The 27,254-nt window shown below is 41.4% G+C and overlaps 2 protein-coding genes across 2 annotated transcripts in view; one reads left to right on the top strand and one right to left on the bottom strand.

Moving 5' to 3' along the window:
- The window catches only part of FRMPD1 (FERM and PDZ domain containing 1), a 117,363-nt gene extending 109,118 nt beyond the window's left edge, over positions 1-8,245 (bottom strand). The window contains exon 1 of the mRNA XM_033123861.1: positions 7,968-8,245. The gene's annotated coding sequence lies outside the window, so the exon portion shown is untranslated. The remainder of the gene's footprint in view (positions 1-7,967) is intronic.
- Positions 8,246-16,701: 8,456 nt separating this feature from the next.
- TOMM5 (translocase of outer mitochondrial membrane 5) lies at positions 16,702-20,479 on the top strand. The gene is made up of 2 exons (XM_033122411.1): positions 16,702-16,911; positions 19,931-20,479. The coding sequence occupies exons 1-2, from the start codon at positions 16,791-16,793 to the stop codon at positions 19,963-19,965; spliced, it is 156 nt and encodes a 51-aa protein (XP_032978302.1). The 5' UTR covers positions 16,702-16,790; the 3' UTR covers positions 19,966-20,479.
- The last annotated feature ends 6,775 nt before the right edge of the window (positions 20,480-27,254 follow it).

Below are 27,254 nucleotides of genomic sequence, written 5' to 3'. Positions count from 1 at the left end.
AAGTCATCTCTCTCTACTCAGAGCATTCTTCCCCTACAGGGAAAATTTCCTGGGACACCACATTCATTCAATCTTTCACAAGTGCCTCTATGTGCCAGGCAATGGGATACAGTGGTGAATAAGATTGACAGGGCTTCTACCTTCATGTGGCTTCCAGTCTAAGTGAGGAAGATAGATATTAAGAAACAATTAGTAAATTACAGCTGTGATAGCTGCCATAAAGGAGAAGTACCTATTTAGCACTGTCAGGATACAGATGAGGCTTTTCTGAGATAGTTACATTTAAGTTAAAACCCGAGGGAAGTAGGAGTTGGCCAGGAGAAGAGGAGGAGGGGCTTGAAAGAGTTTGAATTGAATTATCTCAATGGTCATTGTCACTGAGCTATAACAGCCTGATGTCTTCAGTCCCTGGTCAACTACCCTGTCTTCAGATAATGCCAGGAACAAATTCACAAACATTTTCCCTCTGATTTCCTGTCTCCTAGCTGCAGGCGGACCACCCCTTTGACACAAACAGTCGTTACAGTTGTCAAAGTATATGATTTGTTATACTTAAGCTTTCTTAATTATAATGATGTCCCCGTTAGCCAAATGATTTTGTTTCACGTTGGCTTTTCTTAATTTCATTCTCAAAGGGTGACATTAACTTCACGCTTTAGGGCTTCTATTGTCAGTCTCATCTATCTCCTGTAAGAAACAAAAAACCTTTGTTTTGTTCATTGCTGTTTCCCCAGTGCTATGATGCCTATCGCATAGTAGATGCTTGATATATATTCATCGGATGGATGGATGGATGGATTTTTATCTTCCCTCCTACACTAGAAGTGCTCTAAGAGCACAATACCTGTCACCTTTGGGTTCCAGCACTAAGGACAGTTCCCTGCACAAGGTAGGTAATCAATCAATAACATATTTGAAAGTAAAATGTCATCTAGCTTTGCTTGAACTTTTCCACAACTGGGAAGAAATTCCTGCTTTTTCAGGTAGTTGGCTCCACGGTTGAACTGCGCTAGCTGTTAAAGTTCTTCCTCCTCTTGAGCTACCATTTGCCTCTCCACTGGGCCTAGTTCTGCCCTTTGGGCCCATGAAAAACAAATACGAGGGCCGGCCAGGTGGCTCAGGCGGTTGGAGCTCCGTGCTCCTAACTCTGAAGGCTGCCGGTTCGATTCCCACATGGGCCAGTGGGCTCTCAACCACAAGGTTGCCGGTTCAACTCCTCAAGTCCCGTAAGGGATCGTGGGCTCCGCCCCCTGCAACTAAGATTGAACACGGTACTTTGAGCTGAGCTGCCGCTGAGCTCCCAGATGGCTCAGTTGGTTGGAGCGCGTCCTCTCAACCACAAGGTTGCCGGTTCGACTCCCCCAAGGGATGGTGGGCAGCGCCCCTTGCAACTAACAACGGCAACTGGACCTGGAGCTGAGCTGCGCCCTCCACAACTAAAAAAACTGAAAGGACAACAACCTGACTTGGAAAAAAAAAGTCCTGGAAGTACACACTGTTCCCCAATAAAGTCCTGTTCCCCTTCCCCAATAAAATCTTTAAAAAAAAAAAAAAAACAAAAAAAAACAAATACGAATCCTCTGCCCTATGGCAACCCTTTTGATGTTGGGGACAGTGGCCAGGTTCCCTGCAGTCACTTACAAACAAGACACCTCTCCAGTGAGAACTTGGGTACTTTGAACTACTCCTACCATACTTCAAAGGAGAACATGTCCCTCCAAGGTTTGTGGGGTGCTTGGAACTCTGTACGGGCTACTGTATGGGCAGGTTCTCTCTCCAGGTCGGGAACCCAGACTAAAACTGATGGTGATGATAGTAATTTATGTTCACTTCACAATTAATGACTGTTTACTGGCTAATCCACGTAACACCCCTGGGGTACAGGCAGGGTTTCTCTGCCTTCCCATGAGGCAGAAGACAAGGACCTATTTTGCACACATGCTGGGGCCAAGTGAAGGGTAGAATTACAGTGCTGGGGTCTCATTTACTCAAGAATCCATATCTAGACTGATCCACCTACAATCACCACTTGGCTCTCTCCTTGGCTTTGACAGTTACTTTGGGTCCATTTAATCACATTAAAACCAGATCTGTGATCTGCTGCAGATTCTAGGATGAGGAGTAAAGGGGCAAGAGCATATAGAAGACAGACATTGAGGGCTTCCTGTATACTGAAATATGTCAAAATGTGTCCAAATACAACACCTTACACACAATAGGTCCAAAGCCATGCACACAGGTTTGATATTATTTGAAATAAGAACTGTTAGCTGGAGGCTCAAACATTTGTTACACATAGATTTGATTGTAGTGGGATTTACTCTAAATCCTCTTAGAACTGTACACTTGGGTCACAGAGTCTACTAAAACAAATGCATACGTTTAATTTCATCTACTTCCTTGTAAATGCATAAGACATTTTAAGTGGTTCCTTTGGTTAAATCAAGAGTCCTCTCCAAATTATTTTATAATGTGAGTTAAGTCCCTTCTTAAAATTTGGTTTTTCAAGTGTGAGGCTTGCTCCAAGCAGTGGTTCTTAAGCTTTTGGGAGATTCTGAGTCCTTCGAGAATCTGGTGACTTCCACACGGGTTCTCTCCAGAAGAGTGCATAGATTCACATATGCACAGAAGACTGCATAAAATTCAGGGTCTGTAAACGGAAGGTAAAGATCAGAAAAAAAACGGGCCCCTGATGAGGCTTTGTAGACACGTTAAAGGCTTTGATTTCCACTCTGAGTCATATGGGAAGCCACATAAGGTTTTGAACTTGCATTTTAACAGGAGCATTCTGGATACCATGATGAGAATAGACTTGAAGGGGGCAAGTGCAGAAGGAGGTCACTGCAGTCACCCAGATGAGAGAGGATGATAGTTGGGACCAGGGGAGTCCCAGTGAGGAGTGAGGCGTGGTTAGATTCTGACATAGTTTGGAGGGGCAGTGACAGAATTTGCTGACCAGATTGAGTGTGCTATGTGAGTGAAAGAGCTGAGTCAATCTGATTCCAAGGTTTTAGGCCTGAGCAACTTGAAGGCTGGAGTTGTCATTACCTGGGATGAGGAAGACTGAAGGACGCAAGTTTGTTGGAGGCAAGGGAATGACAAGGGCCACCTTAGGAGACAAGTTTTGGACATTTTAAACTTGAGGAGCCTATTAAATACCCAACAGAGATGTTGACTAGATGGTGGAATGTCTGGTCAGGAATTCTGGAGAGAATTTGGGCTTTAATAATATTTATCTCTAAATTGGAATAATAATCTAATAATGTCTACATAGTAATACTTATTATTGGGAGGATTAAACAAGACAATTCATGTAGAGCTCTCAGTGCAGGACCTAGCACACAATGTGCCCTCAGTACATTTTAACTATTATTTGTATTAAACCTTAAATATTCTCAGTCAGTGTTTCTATCATTACTGGAAAGTTGAGTGGGGTAGCTTCGAAGACTGATAAGTTGTTGCCGGTGTCAGTTCCCAGGCATGATGTGCAAAGGAAAACAAAGTCTTGAGCAATGGCAGCTCCTTGGGAATTGGTCTCTAGCCCCCCGAGTTTAAAACTGTGGAGGCTTTCGTACACGTGTAACAGTCTTCACAGGCAGGTTATGTCACGTTTTTTCAATAATCAGTTTGTTATTTCATCAACTCAGACTTTATTTTCAAATTTCAAAGAGGGTTTGACGAGGAGAATGAGTCCGTTTGTCGGAGGAAATTGAATACCAGCAAGGACCCCACAGGGAGGACATTCCCAGCAACATAACATGGCTCCAGTGACACAGAAGTTTAACTGGAAGGAAGCGTGAGAACCGACTACCCCGTCTCTATTTCAGTAGCTGCAGTGGTTGCTGCTGGCCACAAGTTCATCGGGCTCCTTTTGAAATTGATTCATAAAAGCCATGACCCATGTCTTCCTAAAATAGCAAGCTTCTCAGAGGAACCTTCCTTGAAGAAGCACACCCTTGCTCTCTGTTATTAATTTATTCAGTGATCTTGAGCTGTTTTATGTTGGGGAAATGGAAACAAGACCTGGCGTGGTTTAATTACACCCTTCAAGATCTTTGGAGCAATGAGTTTCTAACATTAAAACCTAAACAACATTTGTGGTTTCTCATTCTTTATACACTTCCTTGAATTTTGACTATAAACCCTTGACCTTGTGATTCTCTTTAACATCTATGACAGCAGTAAGGCTCAATAATTGTCTACAAATAACCCTCCTTTATCTCAATCTATATCCAAAGGGAAGAGGTGATGAAGTGGTTCAAACAGTCCCAAAATGTGTCTGTAACAAACAGATGACTAAGGACACCCACAATCACAGATGTGGGCTGATAGATTTCACAATGGCAGCGCAACAACACAGACGTGGGTAGATGCACCAGTGAGGAGAGAAAGAGAGGAAAGGGCACGAAAGCAAGCCTCTTTCCCCACATCCTTCTTTTCTCCTGTCTGTAAACGAGGCCACAGAAACTGAGCTGATTGCTACAAATGAGCCGGGCAATGTTCAATTAAGCTTCATGAAACACCAATTTAATTCCTTCTCCTTGATTCTTTTGCAAGTTTTTAGTAATTGCTACATTCACTGTGACCATATTTCAAGCCGATCTCCAGGGGTGACTGCACATGAGAAATAACTCTTCTCCCTCCCTTCTTCCCCCAGGAGTCAGGAGAGGACACGTCAAGGATTAACACCTCAGGGTCCCACAGTCCAGCAGGACATGGGAGGGGCTGAGGCCCTCCATCGCCATCTAGGGTTCCCTACCAGCACCCCACTCCAGCCTCTCTCTGGCTGTGTGCCCTAGAATTTCAGGTGGAGGAAAGATAAAAGATCCAAGAAGTGATAACTCTAAGTGGAACCAGTCAAGTTGACCTGCGGCAAGAACCTAATGAATTTGTACCCTGTGTCTGTTTTTCTATTTTAAAGGAGATCTTTTTCTTCTATTAATTTTTAAAGTGAATTTTAGTTTTTTATTTTCCCAGCCAAGCTAAGGGGGAAAAGAAAAGAGTTTTGTCCATATTCAGGCATGGTGGTGACAGAGCAAAAGACTATCCAGCAAGTGGTGTTTGTTCTCCAACATCTCTTTGGCCTTAAAATTCAGAACTCAGGCCAGCCAGAAAAACAATACAGGGTTTTTTCTGTCCATGGGCAGTATGACAATGAAATTGACCGTCCAAACCTGGATACTTTTTATAGTGGAACAAGGCAATATAAATAATGCCACCAGCATAACAAGCATAAAGTGGGACTGGTCAGACAATCCAGACATCACCTTCATACCAAATGAATCCCCAGCCTACCAAAATTTCTCCATCACTCAAGAGACCTGATCCAAAAGAAAGTTCCATGACTAACACAGAAAATGAATGTCCTCTTCTTCTTTTATGAATATAAGAACAGTTATCTTTTTTTCATTCCTTTTCTTTTCTCTTATCCTACAGTCTCTCTAGTTATTTTAATTGCAGAGTCCTTTTGCAAGTTCTGTCTATCCAGCCTTGCAACTATCTTAGCCCCTACCCCATTGATCCGGAAAGTTCATCCAGTGGTCTGAAGGTTATATGACCCATCTCCTGAATCCTGTTAGTGGTCAGTGAGCTGAATGTTTAAAACTGCACCAAGAGAGACAATAGGATTTCGGATTAATCTTGTCTGCCCCTACAAAGCAGGACAGGGGTCCCTAGGCAATTTCCAGGGTCCTATCAGAGAGCCAGCCCTTCCCAATACCAGCAGGGCATGGAACGTGCACAACCCAACTCTATTTCGGCAGTGACCAGCGCCCAGCACAGGGGCTGGGGTACAGGGAGTTCTCAGTATGTGCCGTGGAACGAGCCAGCTGTTTCCTCACATCTCTCAGTTCTGGGCTCCTGAGTCCCCATGGTTTTCCTCCCCCTTTTCATGCAATGAGGGGGTGTAATGCGGGGTCTCTGGTCCCGCTCCCCGCATAAGAAGGCAAGATATGGTGAGGCCAAAAAGGAACAACAATGGAGCCATGGACAGAGGAGTCATACCACTATATTCTCGCTGGCGGCTGGTCGAGACACAGGAAGCAGGAGCCACAGGATCCGCAATCTGCCGTCAGCTTCTCTGCCAACCAACCAACAACCCCCTAGTGTAGCCACGGCACTTATATTAGTGGCCAATGGCTCACTGGTAACAGCTGATGGCCACCCAGCCACAGCGGATGGCCATCTGATTACAGCTAACGGCCATCTAATAACCGAGCCAGCACCTTTCTATGTGAGGCTGAGAGCCTGGAAACTGCTCTCTGGCACTCTGTCCCCACAGGGGGAATCCTGCCAGATCCCATATCAGCTGGCTGGACTGGGCTTCTGCTGCCAGACCCCAGGGACTTGCTAGCATTCCATTGCCCGAGGATTATGCTGGGCCAAACGGAGCCTCCCACAGATTCCAGGTACCAGGTTGGGGCACAGACTGGTTCTGTTCAGTTCGGGGACACTCAACAAAGCCTATTACCTTCTCAGCCTCAGGCTGAATTCTGGAGATACAGAATGAGAGTTGGGTACAACCTTGAAAGGTTATATATACCGAGGCAGGGGTGATTAGCAGCAACGACTCTGTAGCCCAGCTGCCTGGGCTTGTATCTAGGCTCTACAACTTGGGTGAATATTTAACCTCTCCGTACCTGAGTTTTCCATTTAGAGAATGGAAATAAGAGCATGCCTCAGAGGGTTGGTGTGAGACTTATTAATATAATTCTGATTATATCCATTATAATTTAGAATCATGCTTGGCACAGTAAATACTCAGTAAATTTAACTATTGCTATTTTTGTGTTTTGGTTCCTCTTCCTGGGGGCCTAAAGCTTGGCCTATTTCCCTTAATGCTCCCTGCATCTGGCGAGTCCCCTCATCTCTCAGGAGGGGTTTTTCTTTGCTCCTGGTGTACCTCAATACTAAGGGTCAAAAATGACACTTTTCCACACTAACATTTGGCTGGTGCTTTGTCCACTAGGATTCAAATCCAAAACCTTCAAGAAGTTAAGCAATCATCAACCATCTCTGAACCCAAGTGAATGATTACATAAGTATTTTTCTAAGAAGATAAAGAAACTCTTGATCAACATTTTGGACCAGATATAAAAGAAGTTGCCCCGAGCCAGATGCTGGTCCTGAGCCCAGCTTTTGCCCACATATTTCCTATTCTCTCAAGGTCAAAAGCAGGAGTTTCCAAACACCTCTCAGAAATTCTGATACCAGGGAACAGTGAGCAATAAGAATATTCTCAGCATTTTTAAAAATCATAATGTTCTTTTCTTCTGTACTCATCCTAAGTTCTCTAGCAAGTGCAAGATCTAATTAACTAGTAACAGTTGGATATGATGTATTTATTCAGTTAGACAAATATATACTTTTCCCTATGCTTCCCAAGTTGTCCTTAATATAATTATCAAAGCCACTACCACTCATTTAAGACAGGCAAATTTCAAAATAAGCTAGATTTCTTTTCACTTGGCTAAGGCCATTGTGAATTTTCATGACTTGATAGTTCATACCCCCAAACTCCAGAAAATCTCAATTTACCCACTTCCCAGATCCATTCAAAAACACGGACTGCCTTGCTGTCATGCTTGTCCCCGTCCACTTTCAGATGGTACTCTATGCATCATTTCCAATGCTCAAATTTCAGATGATTTCAGTGCAAAGAAAATAATCAAAACTATTGGCCAATAAACACCAAAACCATCCCCAAATGTGGTCATTTTATCATTAAGTGAAAATTACCACTGCTCTTCTACCCACCAACCCCCAATCCAGTCCTTGGAAATGCTTCCCTCTGACAGACCTTGAGTTAGATCCTTAAGACACAATGGTGAGCTATTGTGCCCCAGAGGTCTCTGTTCCCCAAGGTGACTTAAACAAATCTTTGTCCTCGCTTGGTTTCCTTTTGCTGAAGACTGCTATTGACCTGGAACCAATGGTTTAGTTGCCACATGTTCCAAATACACACTTACCTGCTTCCTTCCACTGGTGTCCAAATTCTTCACACTGATCACAGAATCCCAGAGCATCAATCCTGGAAGGGACTTGAGAGACCAGCCAATCCAAACCCTCATTTTACAAATATGGCCACTGGAGCCTGCAGAGAAAGACAGCTGTCCAAGGTCACATAGCTCATTAATGAAAGAGCTGGGACCAGAATTGTTGAACTGGAGAATCATGTACCCATGATGTCATTCTTCTTCCAACCGGTTCTTGTGCTCTCTGCCCTACTTGGCTTTTGTGTACTTGACACACAGTCCACACCCTCCTGGGATGTGCCAGCAGCCTGCAAGGCTCACGTGGCGTGAATTAACCCAACTTAACTGGCCCAGGACTCTCTACCTGCAGAGTAATAAGTGTCATGTGACTCTCCTGGAAACACACACAGTGTGTAAGGACACACGCGATGTTCAGGTGATCCATCATTGCACGTCTGCCAAGTCCATCATGCTGAGAAGCAAGCAGAGCGGACAAGTCATTTATAATGTCTGAGACTTTAAAGTTCTTTCTCCTAGGCCTAAAATTCCATATTACCCTACGACAAAAGCTTTGATACTCTCCCCCCAAATCAACTTATTTAACCATAAGCTTTTACTTAGGATACTTGTTCCAATAGTTCCCATTTGGTAAGCACTAGGCTAGCGTCAGGGATACAAAAATGAGTAAGACATGATTTGTATTCTTTTTCAGTGGAGGAGATAGACGCATGGACAATGGCAAGATATTGTGCTATGTGCTTTGACACTGCCAGAAGTTGGCAGAGGTCTTGTAGACACACAGAAGCAGCCGCTAAGCAGGCACAGAAGCATTAGTGAAGACTTTTTTTTAAATGATCTTTTTTGTTTCGGAATAGTTTAAGCAAAGCTGCAAAGCCAGTGCAGAGTTCCCATATATCCCTCTCCCCAGTTCCCCATAGTGTTAACATCTTATATTACTGTAATACATTTGTTACATTAAAGGGAACAACATTGGCATATTACTTTTAACTAAACCAGTAGAGACGTTTTGAAGGAGGTGACATCCAACGTGATTTCTGAATAACATTAGGAGTTAGCCCAACAAAGAGATAGAAAAAGAATTTTAATTAGAGAGAAAAGCATGTGCAAGACCCAGAGCTAAGAGTTTGGTGACTTCAGGAAATATCCAGTCACAGTATATAGGGATGGAGGTGGGAGATTTGGAGGAAAAAGAGGAGGATAAAGGAAGAGTGAAATAGAGATACCAGGTGCGGGTAGAGGAGTGGAAAGAGATAAGGTTAATGAGGAAAGTAAGAAGCAGATCAATAAAATGCCTTCTAAACAGGGCCAAAGCATTTGTACTTTTTCCTGAGGGTGACAGAAAATAAACTCAAGTATTTCATATAGGAGACCAACATTGTTAAAATTATATTTGGAAGGATCACTGAGGCCGCGGGGTGGAAAATTCACTAACAGGGATCAAATAGAAGAAAGAAGACCATGTGGTGGATGGCTGGAGCAAAAGTAGTGGTGGAGGGGATAGAAAGAATATTTTAGAGATATTAAGGAGACAGAATTGATAGAACTTGGAGGTTAATAAGATATAGAGAGAGGAGAGTCAAGGTTAACTCCCAGATTTCCTGTGTTAGCAACTGGAGGGACTGAATGGTGGCGTCGGTCACTAGGTTACAGAGCCCAGGAGTTAAGGCTGATGAGGAGAGGAAGATGAGGGTTCCACTTTGAACAAGTGGCATGTGAGTAGCCAAGGGACATGCAAGGAGATGATGAAGTCAAGAGATCATCTGGGTTGGATACACACACAAGTCTGTGTTTCCAGAGAGAAATGAGAGCTGGAGACATGTGTGGTGAATCATTAGGCCTAACAATGCTGGCAGTTGAAGTCAGACTAGATTGCCCATAAGTATCGAGGAGAAGAGGGTCCAGGAAAGAACCTTAAAGAATGCTGCCATTTAGGAGATGACCCTAGGAAGAGGTTATGGAAGGAGACTGTGGAGCATCCAGAGAGGAAAACCAGAAGAATGTGCCTCCTAGGCGGGGAGGGCTTTCCTGAAAGGGTTGTGTGAGCAATCATGTCAAGTGCCGCGACCCACGAGGGTCCCCTGGATTTGGTAATAAAGACTTCCCTTAACAGAGGCATTTCAGAGATTATGTGAGGCCAGAAGCTCAATCTGTCCCTGGACTGCAGAACAAGAGCTCTGTGGATATGGGTCATTCTTTGAAAAAGATTTACTGTGAATTGGAGGCCAGAGATCATTTAAATGGGACTAACAAATGATAATAGAGACGGTGGTAGTAAAAAATTACTTGTTCCATTTAGAGTATGACTAAGCCATAATTTTTCTAGTGAAAAATTATTTCCTCTTATTAGTAGAAATAATAAGAAATAAATTCTACCATTTATAGAATGTACCCATAAGCCAGGCACTTTAAGTACATTATCCTATTTAGCCCTTAAAACAACACTTTGATGTAGCTATTAGATTCCTCCATTACAGATGAAGAAACAAAAGCCCAGAGAGGTTAACCATCTTGCATAAGGTCTCAAAACAACTTCACAGAGGAGCTGAAATTTAAACCTAAACTTCACTCCAAAGCCCATGTTTTTTTTCTACTGCAACCACACGATCTCTCCTGAATACCTCCTACAGCTGGCCTTCACTTCCTACTGCAAAAGCCAGGAACTAAAATGAGTGGTCACGGAAGTCCATCCACCACTGTGAGAGACCTAAGGGAAGAGACCTCTAACCCAGGCATACCCTTCTTCAAGAACAATCTCTGAGTAAGGAATAAAGAGTCTATGGCTTTGAATCCCAGAGGTCCTTGCCAGGGACCCAATATGCCCCTTTGATATGTGTTGGGAAGCCAGTAGGGTCAGATAGCTGAGAATAAATCAGTCTATCGTTGCTAACTAGAAAAGTTAAGGTTTAGGTAAGGGGAAACTGGAAAATTTTAAGAGAATTTTGCAAAAATTAGTGTTAGCCTGGAGAAAACAAGCATCAGGGAAGTCTCAAGCTGCTTTTACACATCCATGAAGAAGAATGATCAGACCTGCTTTTGACACTCTGGAGGGCATAACTGGGACCGGTGGGAATATGGTATAGCAAGGCAGGTTTTGACTCTAACAAGAAGAGCTGCCTATCCGAGATGGATGGACCTGCCCAGGAGAGCGGCGAGCTCCCCATCATTGCAGATGTCCACACAGAAGCAGGGATGTTGGAGGGGTGGGCCAAGCACCAGAGAAGACTTGGACGGCCTTTTAGGCCATTTCGGACCTGAGATTTTGAGAGACCCCCTGGAGAAAATAGTTAGATAAGGTTTCACACATTAAGGCCTGGCCTTTATTCTCCCCAAATGAATTCTAAATATTACACAATGGGAAGATTGGCACTGTTCCTTCATTCACAGTTTGTACAATGTGTAGCAATTCAGCTTTGATATGCAAGAACAAAATGTATTTTTACCTTTAGGAAGCTCTGGTGTTTTTCCTAAGATGAGAAAGCACGCTTGTCAGTATCTACTCGTTTGCTTTAATCAGTCAGGTCTGTCATCCTGAAAATATCGGGGACAGGGTGTGGACAATGGATACTGGTAGCCTCACCTTTGTTTCCCGTGGAGATGGCAAAGGGTTCCTGACATGGGGTGAGAGAGCACGTCTAACAGTACAAGAGGTGGACCTGCGATAATTGAATCAATTGAAAATTGTTTCTTTTTATTTCACTTGATAAATATTAATTGAGCACCTAGTCTACTACAGGCACTGCGTGTTTATTGAAAAACAAGAAACTACACCCAGCTATATAAACATATTTCCATAGCATATACATGTTTCTGTGTAATGGGGGATGGAAGTGGGGGCAAAATCAATCTTCTAACCTCTGCAGGGAGATAGCTGGTAACTATTACGTACTCTAACTAATGCAAACTAAACCTTTGAGTACGTTTTACTTTTCTTTCTTCAAAATAGTAAGAACTTGTAGCACAAGGAAGCAAACCTCCACTAAAAACAAAATTTCCCGTCCCTTGTTTGTAGTCCCCAAAGGTCTAGAGATCTGATACCTACACTCTTGGCCAGAGAGTGCCTTTTCCCTGAGAAAAAAAGAGGGTAATTGGGAAAAATTGAGAACTCTAAATTTAAGGTAATAATTAGAATGATGGGAAAAATGTTTATGTGTGCCTGAAGAATAGTGTTACAAGGCTGTTCCCTGGAGTATTATTTATAGGAAAATATGGAAGCAAACTAAATACCCAAAGGTAGAGGCTTAGTTAAATACATTATGGTATGTCTATGTAATGGAATACTATACAGCTATCATTAATGATGTATAGAAGAATATTTACAGACATAGGGAGATAGTCAATATCACTTAAATGAAAAAAATGCAGGTTAAAATAGCATGTACTATATGATCCATTTTTGTAAAAATTACACATATACATAGGTGTGCAGATATATACACACACACACACACACTTATGTGTATATATATATATATATATATATATATATATATGAAGATAGGCAGAGACACAGAGAGAGAGCTATATATTCATATAATAGAAGAAAAAAGACTGAAAGAAATATCACCAATATGTCAATAATGGTTGTGGGATTATGGGGATTATTTTCTTTTTTCCCCTTTATTCTTTATTTTCTAAATTTTATAAAAATAAACATGTACTTTCATGAAAAAGAAATTATTATAAGTATAATATGGGTTTCATATAATTACATTGCTATAAATAAAGCAAATAAATTTTAAAGTTCATTTGTTAACTTTGCCTAAGATATGTTAAAATTATTTAAATGAATTTTACTTAGGCAAACAAAACCAAGCTGTACAAAAACAGTGAGAAATAAGTACCTACATAAAAATATTATGTAGCATTTTGGGTAAATTTCTTTAGGGGACAATTTTCTTTCAACCTAATACACAAAGCTACCAATTGTTTTTATTCTAAAGGTTAGCAGATATGAAGTTCATTCATCCACTCAGGGGGTATTTTTTTGAGTTTTGACCATGTGTAAATACCTGTCCTCAATTGTTTGGAGGATTCAAGTGCATGTTCCTTGTACATGAGGTGCTTACAGTCCACTTGGAAAGAGATCAAACACTCATGAATCCTCCGGACAAAAACACCCTAAGAATTAGGACAGAGAACCAGGCATTATAAAAAGCAAATGCCAGTAAGGTGAAGGTTATTAAAATTCTACTCATTCCTTTAAGGTTCAAAAGGTCCCTCTTCCTGAAGATGCCTCTGTAGGCCAATAATTTCTAGAATGAAGTTATCCTATCTGCGGGGTAAGGACTCCAGTTAATACCCAGCACAGAGAAATCTTTATTAAGGGCCCAAATGTCCTTTCTTTGTCCTGATCTCTGTTACATTCGTCTTGGGCCCTGAGTGGCCTTCCAAGCCAAGTTTATTTTGGGAACTCCAGACCATGTTCATCTCCTGAAGGAATGAGGAAGGAGAGGGTGGAGCTGGAAAATAACACAGTCCAGATTAACTACTAGTGATGGATGTGGAAATATGGAAAGGAGGGCTGCCCTCAGCGTGTTGACAAATAGCAGCCACCCCTTATCGTGTCCCTCCCAAATGGGGGTTGAACAATACCCCATTCTTCCAGTCCTTACCTCTGAGGGGAGAATTATCAATAAGAATATTCACAAGTATTGAAAGCTGAAGGGTATGATTGGAAAAAGTACTGAACTGGGAGCCCAAAGACCTACCCTAGTTCCAGCTAGCTCTGTCTCTAACTAGCTTCCAGCTGGGCCTCAGTTTCCTCATCTATCAAATGAAGGGTTCGAACTGTTCAATTCCCAAAGCCTATAGCTCCCGATAAATTAGAAAACATAAAGTTCCTGTGATTGTATGTTGGAATTTTTCCCCAGTCGTGAGTCATCTGTCAATCTCTGACCTTGCAGATACAAATTCCTCCCCGGTGATGGAAATCAAAACACTTAATTCTCTCATTGGAAGGTTGTACACATTGAATGTTTGTGTGTAGTACTGTCTGGGAAGTTGAGGCAAAGGAAATGTCTCCTAAATCCCTCCTGGAATCGAAATGAAAAACAAGACAGGAGATGACATCAGCTACCATTTCCTCTGTGATCAGACTAAATAATACAAATACCAATATTAAATTATGCATGCATACTTTTTATTTTTGCCTCTCATGGCAAATCACAAGGAATCCTTTGCTTTTAGCCTTTAGTGCAAGGCTATGAAGGAAGAACAGGAAAGATGAACACATAATTTCAGCCTTTTAGAGCTGCAAGTGATTTTAAAGATAAGACCCAATCTCTCATCATTCTAATGAGGAAAAAAATGAGGGGTCCAAGATATGAAACAGTTCACTCCAGTGTTAACTTCCTAAAAGTATGTTCTCTCAATTTGCCTCGCCTAAACCAACCGTAATTGGACAATACCACCAACTACACGCCAAAAAAGGCAAAGAAAGGGACCTAAACTCTTTCAAGGAGTTTCCTCTATTACAACGGGAGGAGCCATGAAAGAAGAAGACAGAGTTTCTCAGGATGAACATTTCTGAGACAGGAACGGTTCACTCTCCTAGACTGTATCCAGAACCAATTCCTCATCTCAAGACACAGCTGCTTAATATTTCCATCTGCTACCTTCCCATCTCCCTACAGGTGGGCAGGCAAGCACCATACCTTTATATGAGAAGTCTTATGAGAATAATTTTGCTCTTTAACAGGCCAGCCATTTGTCATCACATCACCTAACAACTAAACAGGTGCTGCTTTAGTGTTGGGTGAATAAAATGCAAATGCTAAAAATCTGTTCTTGTCACCAAGAAACATGAATTTTTGCTGCTTTCTCCCCTCTTTGGTTCTCCGTGAATCCAAGCAAGTTACTCAAAAATATCTCATCTAAAGAAAAAAATTGGTAGGTCTATAAGAGAACTGTTTACCTAAACTTGGTCAGCATCAAGGATCTAAGTTACTGGAATCATGGAAGAACTCATTCCTTGTCAATCCTCACTATTCAGATAAATGAGATATGCCTTATTGTTACATTCCTCCTACCATGGAAAACACACACACTGGCTGTTTTGCTATCCGATCACATTTGATATTTTGATATCTATACACTCCAGACCAGAATATCCTAGAATTCAAAATGCATAGACAGAACTGAAAGGAACTCTTTAACAGCATTTAATCATATCTCCTTTCTTTACAACTAAAGAAATGGAGTTGCAGTGAAACAGAGACTTGTCCCTCATCACATGCCTGGATAGTGGCAGTGCCAGATCCAGGGGCCATATCTGCAGTCTTCCTGTCCAGGTTCTTTCCACAGCCCCTGTTGCTTTCCAGCATCAGTGCAGGCTTTCTAAACTCTCTTGAAGGGCTTGATGGAGGATATTCCTTGGGAGTCAGCTCCTCCCATTCCAGAGCTGCCTCTGCTATTCCACTGCATGAATTATAAATGAAAGAGATTACTAAAGCCTGAAACGAAGATGAGTTCCCTTTCTTACCCCAATGTCTTACATTCTGGCAATGAGGAAGGTGGGTGGCAATATTTATAGTTATCAGGTGTTCCCATAGTAAATTACCATTCTAATTTTTCCAAAATCCATTGTTGCTATGCAATGTGCAATCAAGAAGGAACATTCTGGTTTTGAATTATGTGAGCAAGTCAGTCATCTGGTTCATGTCTAAGAATTATATATGGCTCGTTGACATGCATAATTTGGGGCAGCACTGTTCTGACGATTTTGTGACAGGAAGTCTGGTTTCATTAAACTCCTACCTTCCGACTCCAGTGATGCCCACCCAGACAGGCACTGTGAAAGACTAACAGAGGGACACGTGCGGGGGGCGGGGGGCAGAAGAGATTTCAACACGACATGATAATTACCTGCATTAAAACCCTGTCTCTGCCGTCACCAGCAGAATGACTTTAAGCAGTGCACTTGGTTTCTAAGCATCCCTCCCTCTCCTCTGTAAAATGTTGAACAGGTTTGAACGTGCTTTATATATACTGTATTACTGGGCCAATATTATAATTTGTAAGGATCGGTTAACTCCAGAAATCAGAACACAGCAATATGGAAAATGTTAAAGAAACAAAAACAAAAAACACTCTTCTGTGGTCCCACAGGCCTTACTAGGTATAAAACCCTGCTCTGCATTGGCTAGTTGTGTAATCTTAAGCAAGTTTAATCTTTTCTCTTTTTGTTTTTACTTTTCACGAAAAATTTCAACCACACTCCAAATGGAAATACTAGAATAATTAAAATTACATACTAATCACTAGCTTAAGCAATTTTCAAAATTTTGCTAATATCATTTCCTTTCTCAAACTTTTTTTCCCCTGAGGTAGTTTAAAACACATTTGGGCAAGTTGTTGTTTTAAAGATTTCTGTGATTCAGTTTTTCACATCTAGGAAATGATTCGATTATAACATCTAATTCATAGGGTAGAACTGTACTGAGTACTTGATCAATAAATGTTAGCTCTGATCACTGTTTATCGTGGAACCTATGCACGCCCTCTCCGGGGCGTAAAAGCACTTGGCAGCCTCGTGCCCCCGGCTCACGACAAGGGGCTATTAAACAAATAGCTTGGGGGAACCCAAGTCCTGCGTAGCTAGGATCGCGGCCGCCCCCTTCAGGCAGCCCCCTGCAGAACCGCTGGGTCAGGACGAGGATTGTCCCTCGCAGGCTCCTGTCACTGCGCGCGAAAGTGAGGGGCGGGAACAGGAAATGGGACTGAGCCTAGTTCCGTGCGCGAGGCGGCCGCTGGGAAGAGCCGAGCGCGGCGGCTGGAGGCTGGTGGGGTACAGCCGCGATGTTCCGTATCGAGGGCCTTGCGCCCAAGCTGGACCCGGAGGAGATGAAACGGAAGATGCGCGAAGATGTGATCTCCTCCATACGGAACTTCCTTATCTACGTGGCCCTGCTGCGAGTCAGTGAGTGTCCTTCCAGGCGGTGGCCGTGAGAACAGCGCGCAGCTCGCTGACACCCCCGCCCAACTCTGGTCCTGCAGGTCTTTGGGGGCCCTTGAGCTGAGCTGAACGGTCCCAGTGGGCAAGAGACTCGCGCGTGGGGGGAAGCAGGCGCATGCGCGGCTAGGGTCTGCGGGTCGGAGTTGGGGTACTGAAGTGCGACGCGGGGGCTCGGATTGCGTGGTTAATCGTCCGGCCTTGCCCCGCCTTACGAGCGTTTGAATGGAAAAAGCTTCAAGGGTTATAACTCAGAGCAACTCCCTCGTTTTGCAGGGAGAAACAGACCTAGAGTAGGGAAATGGCTGGCTCAAGGTCATTTAGCAATTCAGTAAGTGATCTTGACCCGGAATCCAGACCTCTTATTACCAGGTTTTCCTTACTTCAATGCTGACCTTTGAAATCCAAAAAGTTTTGCTTCCTTTGTTTATTGGTACGGTGCATAAAGTAAATAATTGCGTTTTGGGGGAAAGAATGAGAATAAAAGAATATGAGTTGACAAGATTTAATGATAATAACTGTTTATTTAATTTTAGATTTAGCTGAAACTTTATTTCGTCTTGACAGTAGCTGTTTGAGGGAGCCAGGGCCTAAGATTCTGTAAATCCCTTTTGTTGATGAAAACTCGAATTTCAGAGGGAGCTTATGCAAGATATGAGCGTTGCAGGCACACTGAATGTTAGAGCTGGAAGCAACTTTGAAGATGACATCTCTAGTTTTAGATGTGAATCTCAGCAGTGATTTGCTCCCCACCCCCACTCCTGTCTCATTCTCAATTCAGTACTCTTCATTGCTCTTTGCTGTGTGTAGTTGAGATGTCTGGATGGAGAGCCAGGGACCATTCAAATGAAGTCCATATCAAGGTCATCTGTAGAAGGCTCATGTCGGGCCTAAGTCAGAGCTCAGGGAGGCCAGGTCTTCCTTATTCCGTGCCCCTTTCACTGTCTATGGTATTACTCTGCTTACCCAGGAGAGGGAGCCCTGGTAAACAAAATTCTGAAATCATCCCGCTCCTTCAACAGCTTTTTGCAACTCCCAGTTTATTTCCTCCTCTTAACCACTTTTTGTTGACTTAGCTGCCGATAAATATTTGCTTCTTCTCAATGACCTTTGTATTTGACATGAATTGTTTTTTTTAAAAAAATACAGAACACTGTTCAGTATTATCACTTTTTAAATTGAGCTATAATTTGCATATTTTACAATTCACCCATTTAAAGTGTACAGTTCAGTCGTTCTTGGTATAGTCCAAGTTGTGCAACCATCATCACAATCTATGTTAGAACATTTTCTTCCCCTTTGAAAGAAACACCACGCCCATTTGCTGTCATTCCCCATCTCACCCCCTTCCCCAGACATTGGTAATCAACTTTGTGTCTTGATGGATTTGCCTATTCTGGACATTTCATATAAATGGAATTGTATAATTTGCGACCTTTGTGTCTGGCTTATTTCACTTCACAGAATGTTTTGAAGGTTCATCCATATCGTAGCATGTATTGTTATTTCCATTTCATTGCTGAATAATATTCCATTGTTTGGGTAGACCACATTTTGTTTATCCATTCATTTGATGGATTTCTTTTTTCTGATAATTAGTAGAAAAGACTGGAAATACTGCTGACTTTGTCAGCTTCTGATATCAGTATCTTCAGTTTAATATTATCAAAATGTTTTATTTACTTAGTATGGGTATTGAGAAAAGATTATTCTGGCAGCTTTTTTGGTCACAGCTCTTTTCCCCTCAATTTTTAAAATTGTGGTAAATTACACATAAATTTACCATCTTAACTATGTTGTAGTGTACAGTGTAGTGGTATTAAATACATTCCTAATGTTGTGCAACCATCATCACCATCCATCTCCACAACTTTTTTCATCTCTAAGAACGCAACTTGACTCATTAAACAATAACTCCCCATTCTCTTCTCCCAGCCCCTGGCAACCACCATTCTACTTTGACGTTTTCATCCATATTGTAGTATGTGTCAGAATTTCCCTTTTAAGGCTGAACGATATTCCATTATATACCATATTTTGCTTATCCATTCATCCATCTTTGGACACTTGGGTTGCTTCTACATTTTAGCTACTGTGAATAAGGCTGCTATGAACATCGATGTACAAATACCTCTTTTTAATTTTTTGAGGAACCACCCTTCTGTATTCCATAGCAGCTACTGTACCATTTTATATTCCCACCAACAGTGCGCACAAAGGTTCCAATTTCTCCACATCCTTGCCCACATTTTTGTTTTGATAGTAGCCATCCTAGTAGCTGTGCGGTTGTACCTTGTTGTCGTTTGACTTTGCATTGTACGTTGAGCATCTTTTCATGTGCTCATTTTGACCCTTGCGCTTTTACACAGGAGAGTAATGCCACCTCTTTAGATCCCAGGACAACACTTCTAGTTGTCTAGACATTGCTATCTACACCATCCTAACAGGTCCTTACAGTAACTAATGTAGGACTGTACCTTATGTGACCTGGAGCACATGATATATAGCCAAACAGTGGGGGGATCAAAATGTGTGTCTGGCTTTTCTGGTTCCCTAGCTCAGTGCTGTGTTCCCAACCCCTATCCTCTGCCTTCTTTCAAATGCAGTTTTAAAGGTAAAAGATACCAATTTGTTTTTTCTCGAGTTTTGTACCTTTGACAGTTAAATCACCAGAGTAAAAGGATTATCATTTGAAAGAGGTTTGGATTTACTCTCCATGGCCCTAAGAGGTAGAACTACCTGGAGAGAAGATTTCATCTCGTGTATGAATGAACTATATAATAGTGATAGCTGCATGACACGAACAGGCCGCCTGGAAAGGCAGTGAGTCCCTTTTGTAGGTTGCAGGCAGAATCTTGGCCATCACTTGCAGTTGTTTTCAAAAATGCGTTGAACTGAACCCGTAAGGTATATCCCCCGATCTTAAAAATCCATGTCACTTGTGAGCTAATAGATCTGAAAAATGCTGGGTTTATTTTTCTTTCAGCTCCTTATATCTTAAAGAAATTGGACAGCATATAAAGATTGAACATCACATTTGAATGCGTGATATGAAGAACCTGGTTCCAGTTTCTACTCCGCAAATGAATCTGCAAATGAATAGGCCCAGAAAGATGTAAGAGACTCTTTGACTGAATGGACATAAAACTTCTACTTGTTAAGAACAAGTTTGGCTCTGGTAACTGACCTTCGTAGCTAAAATATAAACTATTTGGGAAGTATGAAAGATGTTTTATGGCCATAGTATGCCCTTAATACCTGTGATATTCAGCCTCCATGAATGTTGGTGTAATTGTAAATAATGTCAAACTACATTTTCTAGCAAATATTAATTATACAAGGGAATTATGTCTGCAGCAGCACTGTCTTGTCAGTCATTTCTGTTTTACCTTCTTACTTCTGTCTGGAGTATATTTGGTGAAGAGCTCCATATTATAGTTATGTTTTATGGAAGCCAGCACACAAACAACCACAACAACATTTAAGCACAGGACCATTAGTTTATATTTTTAATAAATGTACCAATTAAGAAAAATTGTTTTTCTCCTTAACCTGCGTTTTGCTGCAAACTAGTAATCACTGGTGAGACTGCTATAATATTGTGATTATTACAACTGCGTGAGATTGAGTTCCTCTTGTTTGGAACTGGAGAATTTGCTACTCCTGATGAAGTGACATTATTTATTGTTAATCTTTGGGAAAGGCAACGTTCCTGCTTGATGATGAAAGAATATAATACCACCAAAGGAAAAAAACGGTATGTTGTTAAATCAGTTAGTTCTCCAGGTTGGTTGGGAAGGGGACAGTCCTTAACCTTCTTCCAGGAGACAACACAACTATATTCACCTCTTTTTAGGTAATTATTTGGGTATTTACCTCAGGTCTATAAATGACATGATTGCATTGTTACTTTATGATTTTCCTGTTTCAGACATTGCCTGCTGACTTCTCCGCATGTAAGGATTTAGGTCTCTTTCCTCCCTTTACCTCCATCATTCGTTCATCTCTTCTCGCTTCTTGTTCCAATCTATGTATTAGTGTGGTTTTGATTAGATCGATTTCGTTAGGACTCTAGCTGTTGTTCCTTGTTTTCATTTCCTGTACATCTTTCTGGTTTTCGTAGGCTTAGTTTTCTATGAATTTACCACTAAGTCATCTCAAGTTTTGCCATTTATCTAAATTGCTCACAATGTGCAGTTTCATTAGATACACTGTTTCATCTTGCTGAATGAGCATTTCCTAGAGCTTTCTGACCTGCCCCAGCCTGAAAACAGTCTTCTTTGCCTGACATATGATCATATTCTGGGATCTCCCTTCACCGTCATCCTGGGACTTTCTTTTCCTCTTCTCCCATGTTGGATCTCTTGTTTTCTGTATTGAGTACAGTACCCCTGTGACTAACTGCTCGGCATCCAGGAATCCTCCATTTTACCCTTTTCAGGAAAATAAACTTCTCATTTGAGAAGAGGCTGCTTAGCAATGTAGAGTTGCAGAGAGCATCAGCCTGCTTAAACCTCAACCAATTCTTATTGTAGTGCCCACCCCTTCATCTTCTTCCACGGATACATGAAGCAACCAGTTCCTGGGCCTTTTAGGGATTCTGTGAAGTAAATTGGGTTGTTTGTTTCTCTTTTTCTACTATTGACTCAGGATTCAGTTTTCTTGGGTCTACCATGTTATTTACTACTTGTCCATCTGCTTTCCAACTTCTAACTTTCTTGCTGTTGTCTCCTCTTCCGTCCTTTTGGGTTTATACCTTAAAACAAACAAAAATCTTTGCTGTCATTTAATGGAGTTTCAGGAGAGAGTGGAAATAGATGCATGTGTTCAATCCACCATCTTTACCCCAGCAGTATGTGTTTTAACCTTGTGATGCTGTTTCATGTTGGTAATTTATACCCATTCCTGACTTAAGGAGGTGCAGTATATAGTGCCATGGTTAAAAACACTGGCTCTAAAGACAGGCAGACTTGATTTTGAGTCCTGGCTCCAACATTTGTGAGATGGATGACCTTTAGCAACTGAACCTCTAAATCTCATTTTTTCCCCCTGTAAAAATAGCAAAATAGAAACACCTATCTACTTCCAAGTGTTGTTGTAAGGGTGAAGTGCGAGAACACAAGTAGAGCATTTAGCACAGTGCCTGGCATTTGGTAAATGCTGGTTATTATTAATGGTTCGTCTTCGGTATAAGGTGTTTAGAAGTGATTTGTGCTGGTATTCACTGCCTTATTCGGTTTCATTCATATTTCCAGATGCTATGAGATAGCATGCTTGTCCTCTAATTATATACAGACTTCAAAATTACCAAATACTTAAATTCATTATCTGAAAACAGCTTTAACCAATCGATAATAATGCCATTTTACAGATGGGGAGTTTGAGCTGAAAGTTTCAGTAGCTAATAAATAGTTGCTGGCCAAGGCTTGGGGACTTTTAGTGTTCATTTGTTGTACCCTATCCTTAAGTGCTTTTCTCCGGTAGTAATAATTTAGCCCCCCGGGCCTTATAGTCTATTCACTCTGCCACTTAGTTTCTGTGCTTCACCTTCCTCATGTCCCAGCTTAGATTCCATTAGCCCTCACTGTAATCATTCTCGTACATACACCTTCAGCTCTCCTCCCTCTTGTCAGCTTCATTGTACTTCCCTGGCAAGACCCGACTCTGGTTAAATCCAGCTCTCTGCCTGCTCTGGGCCTGCCCTGTGCAGTTGAGTGTGGCTGGAAAGAAAACAAACATGCTGATAGGATCCAGCTGGAGAGCGATGACTCTTCACCTTGATGGGGTCCTGCAGGACCACTGTATTTCCAGAGGTCATTCTTCTCTACTGGGCACACGTTTCATACCTGTTCCTATCTCGATATTCCCATATCTCCTCTCATCTTCAAGCTCAGCTGATGATGTTGCTTCATATTTCCTGAGCACATAGAGACATCCAGAAGAAAGCATCCATCAATTTACCCCGATACCTGTGCACACGCCAGCATTTGTATCCTCCCTCGCGTTAGAAATGACTGCTCCTATCGAAGGCCCCGCCTATCTCTAACAGCTACTTCTTCCTCTATAACCTAACCCTCACTGGGGTTGTTAGCAAGCCTCTATTGTTTAGAAGCTGTTCGTCGCCATAAATAAGCAACTCGTGTATTTTACTTCATTGTTCCATAAGTTCAAAGGTGCTTATTTATTCCTGATTTGCTAGAAAGCATTTAAGTTTTTTTTCAGCCTGTTTTCTTTCTTAAGCATATTGAACTTAGATCACTGTTAATTATTTCACCATTCCTTAGTTTACAGAGATTAACAGGAAGAACTGGAGAGAACCTAGAAACTTTGTACTAAATACAGACTCACAGTATCACTTATTCCCTGCTCCCCAATTCCACATGCAAATAAGATGGTGAGATAGCATATTTTGAATGCAGTCACATGCCACATGATGATGTTTTGGTCAATGACAGCCCGCATATGCACCGGCGGTATACTGTCACCTAGGCGTGTAGTAGGTTACACCAGCTTGGTCTGTGGGTGCATTCTGATGGTCGCATAAGGATCAATTGCCAGATGACACATTTCTTAGAAAGTATCCCCATTATTAAGTGGTGCATGACTACACCTATTTCTTGGTAGAAAAAGGACTATAAGATAAATGTGTCTTCATGTTTATGGGTAACTGATTTTCTGTTCACATATAATTTTAAGTGTAAGTATTTTATTATAAGACCCGGTCTTATATAATATAATGTAATATAAGACTGGGTCTCAATTAATTTTTGCTCCAAAAGATGCATTAGAGCTGATCGTCCGGCTAGGTCTTATTTTTGGGGAAACATGGTACTATCACATTTTTCTGTCCCATATAATATCTTTACAAAGGAGGATCTGAATAAATTGACTGTTGAATTGAAGGTGAAAAAATAGTGACTTTCCACATACTATATGTTGTCCAGGCCTCAGAAAGATATTCCCGGTCTATTTGGTAGGTGTTCATATTCACAGATATTTATTCAGTGACTACAGAGGGCCAGCACTGCAGTAAGTAAGGGTTACAGCAGAGAATTCAGTCATGGTACGTATCTTTAAGAGGCTTACAATCTAGCAGGGGAGTCAAACATTACATCATTTCATCACTGATTACTCCATTATATAAACTGCTAGGAGAGGGAAGCACAGGTAACTGGCTTGGGGGAACTTTGACCTGCTGGGTTGGGGAGGAAGCAAGGAGGACTCCTGAAGAAGTAATACAATACATCGAGTAAGATTTGGCTGACTAGGAACTGGGCTGATAAAAGAGCGAGGAGCCTTTGAAAAAGAGTTAATGCAGATGTGTTTAAGGAATAAAGGAGGCCAGTGTGACTTAAGTATGTTGAGCACAGAAGAGAAAGAAAACCTTCAGTCCTTTCAGAAACTACTGTTACTTTATTTTCAAACTTTAGTCCTAAGAAAGAGCTCCCATTCTGACATCTGTTGGCTATTGTCTATATACTGTAATTCCACATTTGGCTACAGAAGAACAACCTTCGGTAACCTATTTTTTTTGAAGGCTACAATAATAATAATTTGGAAGTAAATAATAATTTGGAAATAAAGCACCAGGTCTTTTTCTTTGTATTAGGGCCGTCTCACAGGAGACTGTGAACAGTTGTTACATGCTACTTGCATGTACTCAATATCACAGATATGTATCTGTGGTGCCATTAGCCAACTTTTGTACAAGTTCACAAAAGCTTTTATAGAAATCATAAATATAAAAGTTGAACTGACTTGTTACTGAGATGTAAAAACATTACAAAATCACTTACTCACTTTGTCTTTTAAACATAGAATCTGATGAAGCATTTTCAGTTATAAAATGCTCTTAAATTGTTTCCTTCATAAATAAAACAGCTGGCTTTAATCCAATAAGCATTCTACTAAGGCTAAAGATCTGCTTTAAGCATGTCTGATAATTTTCCTCTTTCTCAGTCACAGTAATAGTATTTTCATCTTCTGCTTATATCTATAAAGGACAAAAATGCAAAAAAAAAAAAAAACAAACAGCTTTATAGACAATGATATTGCTGCATTCGAAACTTAATGTCACATTGGCAGATGCCTCACCATGCAGTTGCTTGAAGTATTCATTTAATCAGCTGACATTAAAAGTATAAATTTGATGAACAAAGGGTGATTTAGAGACATCAATATGTCATATGAAATGTGGGTTGCTGGAGAGTAGAGATCTCTATATTAGGAAGGAGCTCTAGGATTAGTTCCAAGTCCTGGGTTACAGCTTCAGTTCTATTATGTGACTATGGGAGTCAGATCTTTACTTGGAGATACACCAAAATCCAGTTTGGGTAGATTTAAGAAAAGTAATGAAAAGAACTATAGATAGTTTAATATCACCAGGAGGCCTAGAGAATTGGGCTTGGAGACTAAGCAGGTGGAACATCACCCTTTGTCACCTGGTCACTCCACATAGCCTGGTGCAGTGAAGACACCAACTCTGCTGAGGATTAGATGCCACCATGTATTACCAAGTTCCCAGGCACAAAACCCTGGACTATCATGGCAGCCACTGTTGCTCTACGAACTTCATCTTGCTGCATTTACCAAAGTCATCAAAAAATTATTCTGTGACTGCACTGTGTCTGGCTCCCAATTCAAAGTCCAGGGAATATTTAATTTGTAGTGTCACGTGGAGAAGCAAAGAAAATATCCAGTTTCAGCTTCTATAGTGAAAGGCATGCTCTTGATTCCCAGCAAACTCATAAGATGGGGAACTCCCCAATGTAGGAAGGGAATTCAGATCCTGGGCCGCCTAAAGGATGACAAGTCTATTACGTTGACCCTGGACAAAGCATTCTGAGCTTCACTTTTCTATCAAACAAGGTAAGTAACGTTCGTGTGGCTGAGGAGATTGTGTACGTTTACTCATTCATTTCACAATAAATACCAACTATGTCAGGATGCAAAGATGAGCAAATTGGCTCTCGTTTAATGGAGGAGAAAATTCCATAGCAAATGGTAGGATAGAGGTATGGACAGGAGAAATGAGGGCAGGAAGAAGAGAGGGCTCAACGGCAGTTTGCAAATGATATTATTTAAGGACATACATAAAATCAAATTTTCCATTCGGCAAGTGATGCTTGTACCTCTAATGAGAAAGACAGCATGTTCTTGTAGAAAGCTGCAGGTGTACTCCTTTAAAAGGCTTAGCTGTTTTATAAAAATGCCAAAACAATGTTGGCTGGCAGAAATTCAGGCTTTTGATTGATTATGGACAGACATATCTAAACTGCCAGTTTCATACAATGGGGTACTTTTCAAAGGATTGAACAAGTCACATCTTTGCCAGTCATCAATCATCAGACTCATTGTAGTGTGAACCACCCCTGTTCTGATCTGACCTAAGTCAGAGCGCTCTTTTCTCTATCTGGCTACAGTGTATACAGCTTTGTGTCTGCTTAAAATAAACTGTTGGCTTTATGCTTAGGGTGTTATTTTTTTTTTTCCATTTATAAAAGAGCAACTGCATGGTAACTTGGGCCTCACCCAGAATCTGCAATAATACCAAATTCATCATATGGTAATAATAGATGGAATACATTTTTATAGGATACATGGTATAGAACCAGGGACTGACAGGTCAATGGGACCAGAGGGTCAGCTGTTAACAAACCTCAGTCTGGTGTAATATTTTTTCATAGCATTCTCAAGTTAGATTTGGGTAGCTGACAGTCTCCTAAAATCCAGAGTCTACAGCCAACTGCCTTTTTGATTGCCTCATTTGGATGACACAGGCGTCTTAAATTTAGCAAGTGCAAAATTGAGTTCCTGATGTCCCCTCACCTCCAAATATGTTCTGACAACAGTTACCATTTCAATAAACACCTGCCTGGGCCCAGTCAGTAGGTTAAGCTAGAAGACTGGAAATCCCCCCCTTATCAAGCCTATTTGACTATACCTCAAAAATGTGTCTCAATTCCATTTCTCTCCATCTTCGCTACTATTACTTCAGCCACGTCTTAACCAATTTCCCTGCTTCCGGTCTTACCTTTGTCTATTCTCCACATAGGAGCTAGCAAACTTTAAAAAAAAGAAAAGAAAAAAGGTATCAAATCATCCAAATTCTCCACCCGTTCAATGGCTTCCTTTTACATAAAATTTCAAAATCGTTATCATGGCCTACGAAGTACTGCCGTGATCTGGCCCCTAACTACCTCTAACTTCACTTAACACTGTTCTCTCCGTAATCCAGTAAGCTTCTGACAAACTATGTCTTCCATTTACCCAAAGAGCAGTCTTCTCTCCTCTGCCCCGCCCCACCCAAG

This window comes from Rhinolophus ferrumequinum, chromosome 12 (assembly GCF_004115265.2).
Source record: "Rhinolophus ferrumequinum isolate MPI-CBG mRhiFer1 chromosome 12, mRhiFer1_v1.p, whole genome shotgun sequence".
NCBI lineage: Eukaryota > Metazoa > Chordata > Mammalia > Chiroptera > Rhinolophidae > Rhinolophus > Rhinolophus ferrumequinum.
Note: the sequence above shows the minus strand (reverse complement) of the source record. Positions and strands in the feature narration are given on the sequence as shown.

Bases quoted from the DNA above. Each gene is read 5' to 3' on its own strand.
- TOMM5 (XM_033122411.1), top strand. From the start codon at position 16,791: ATGTTCCGTATCGAGGGCCTTGCGCCCAAGCTGGACCCGGAGGAGATG. The intron at 16,912-19,930 runs GTGAGTGTCCTT...TTTTTCTTTCAG, and splicing joins CGTGGCCCTGCTGCGAGTCA to CTCCTTATATCTTAAAGAAA.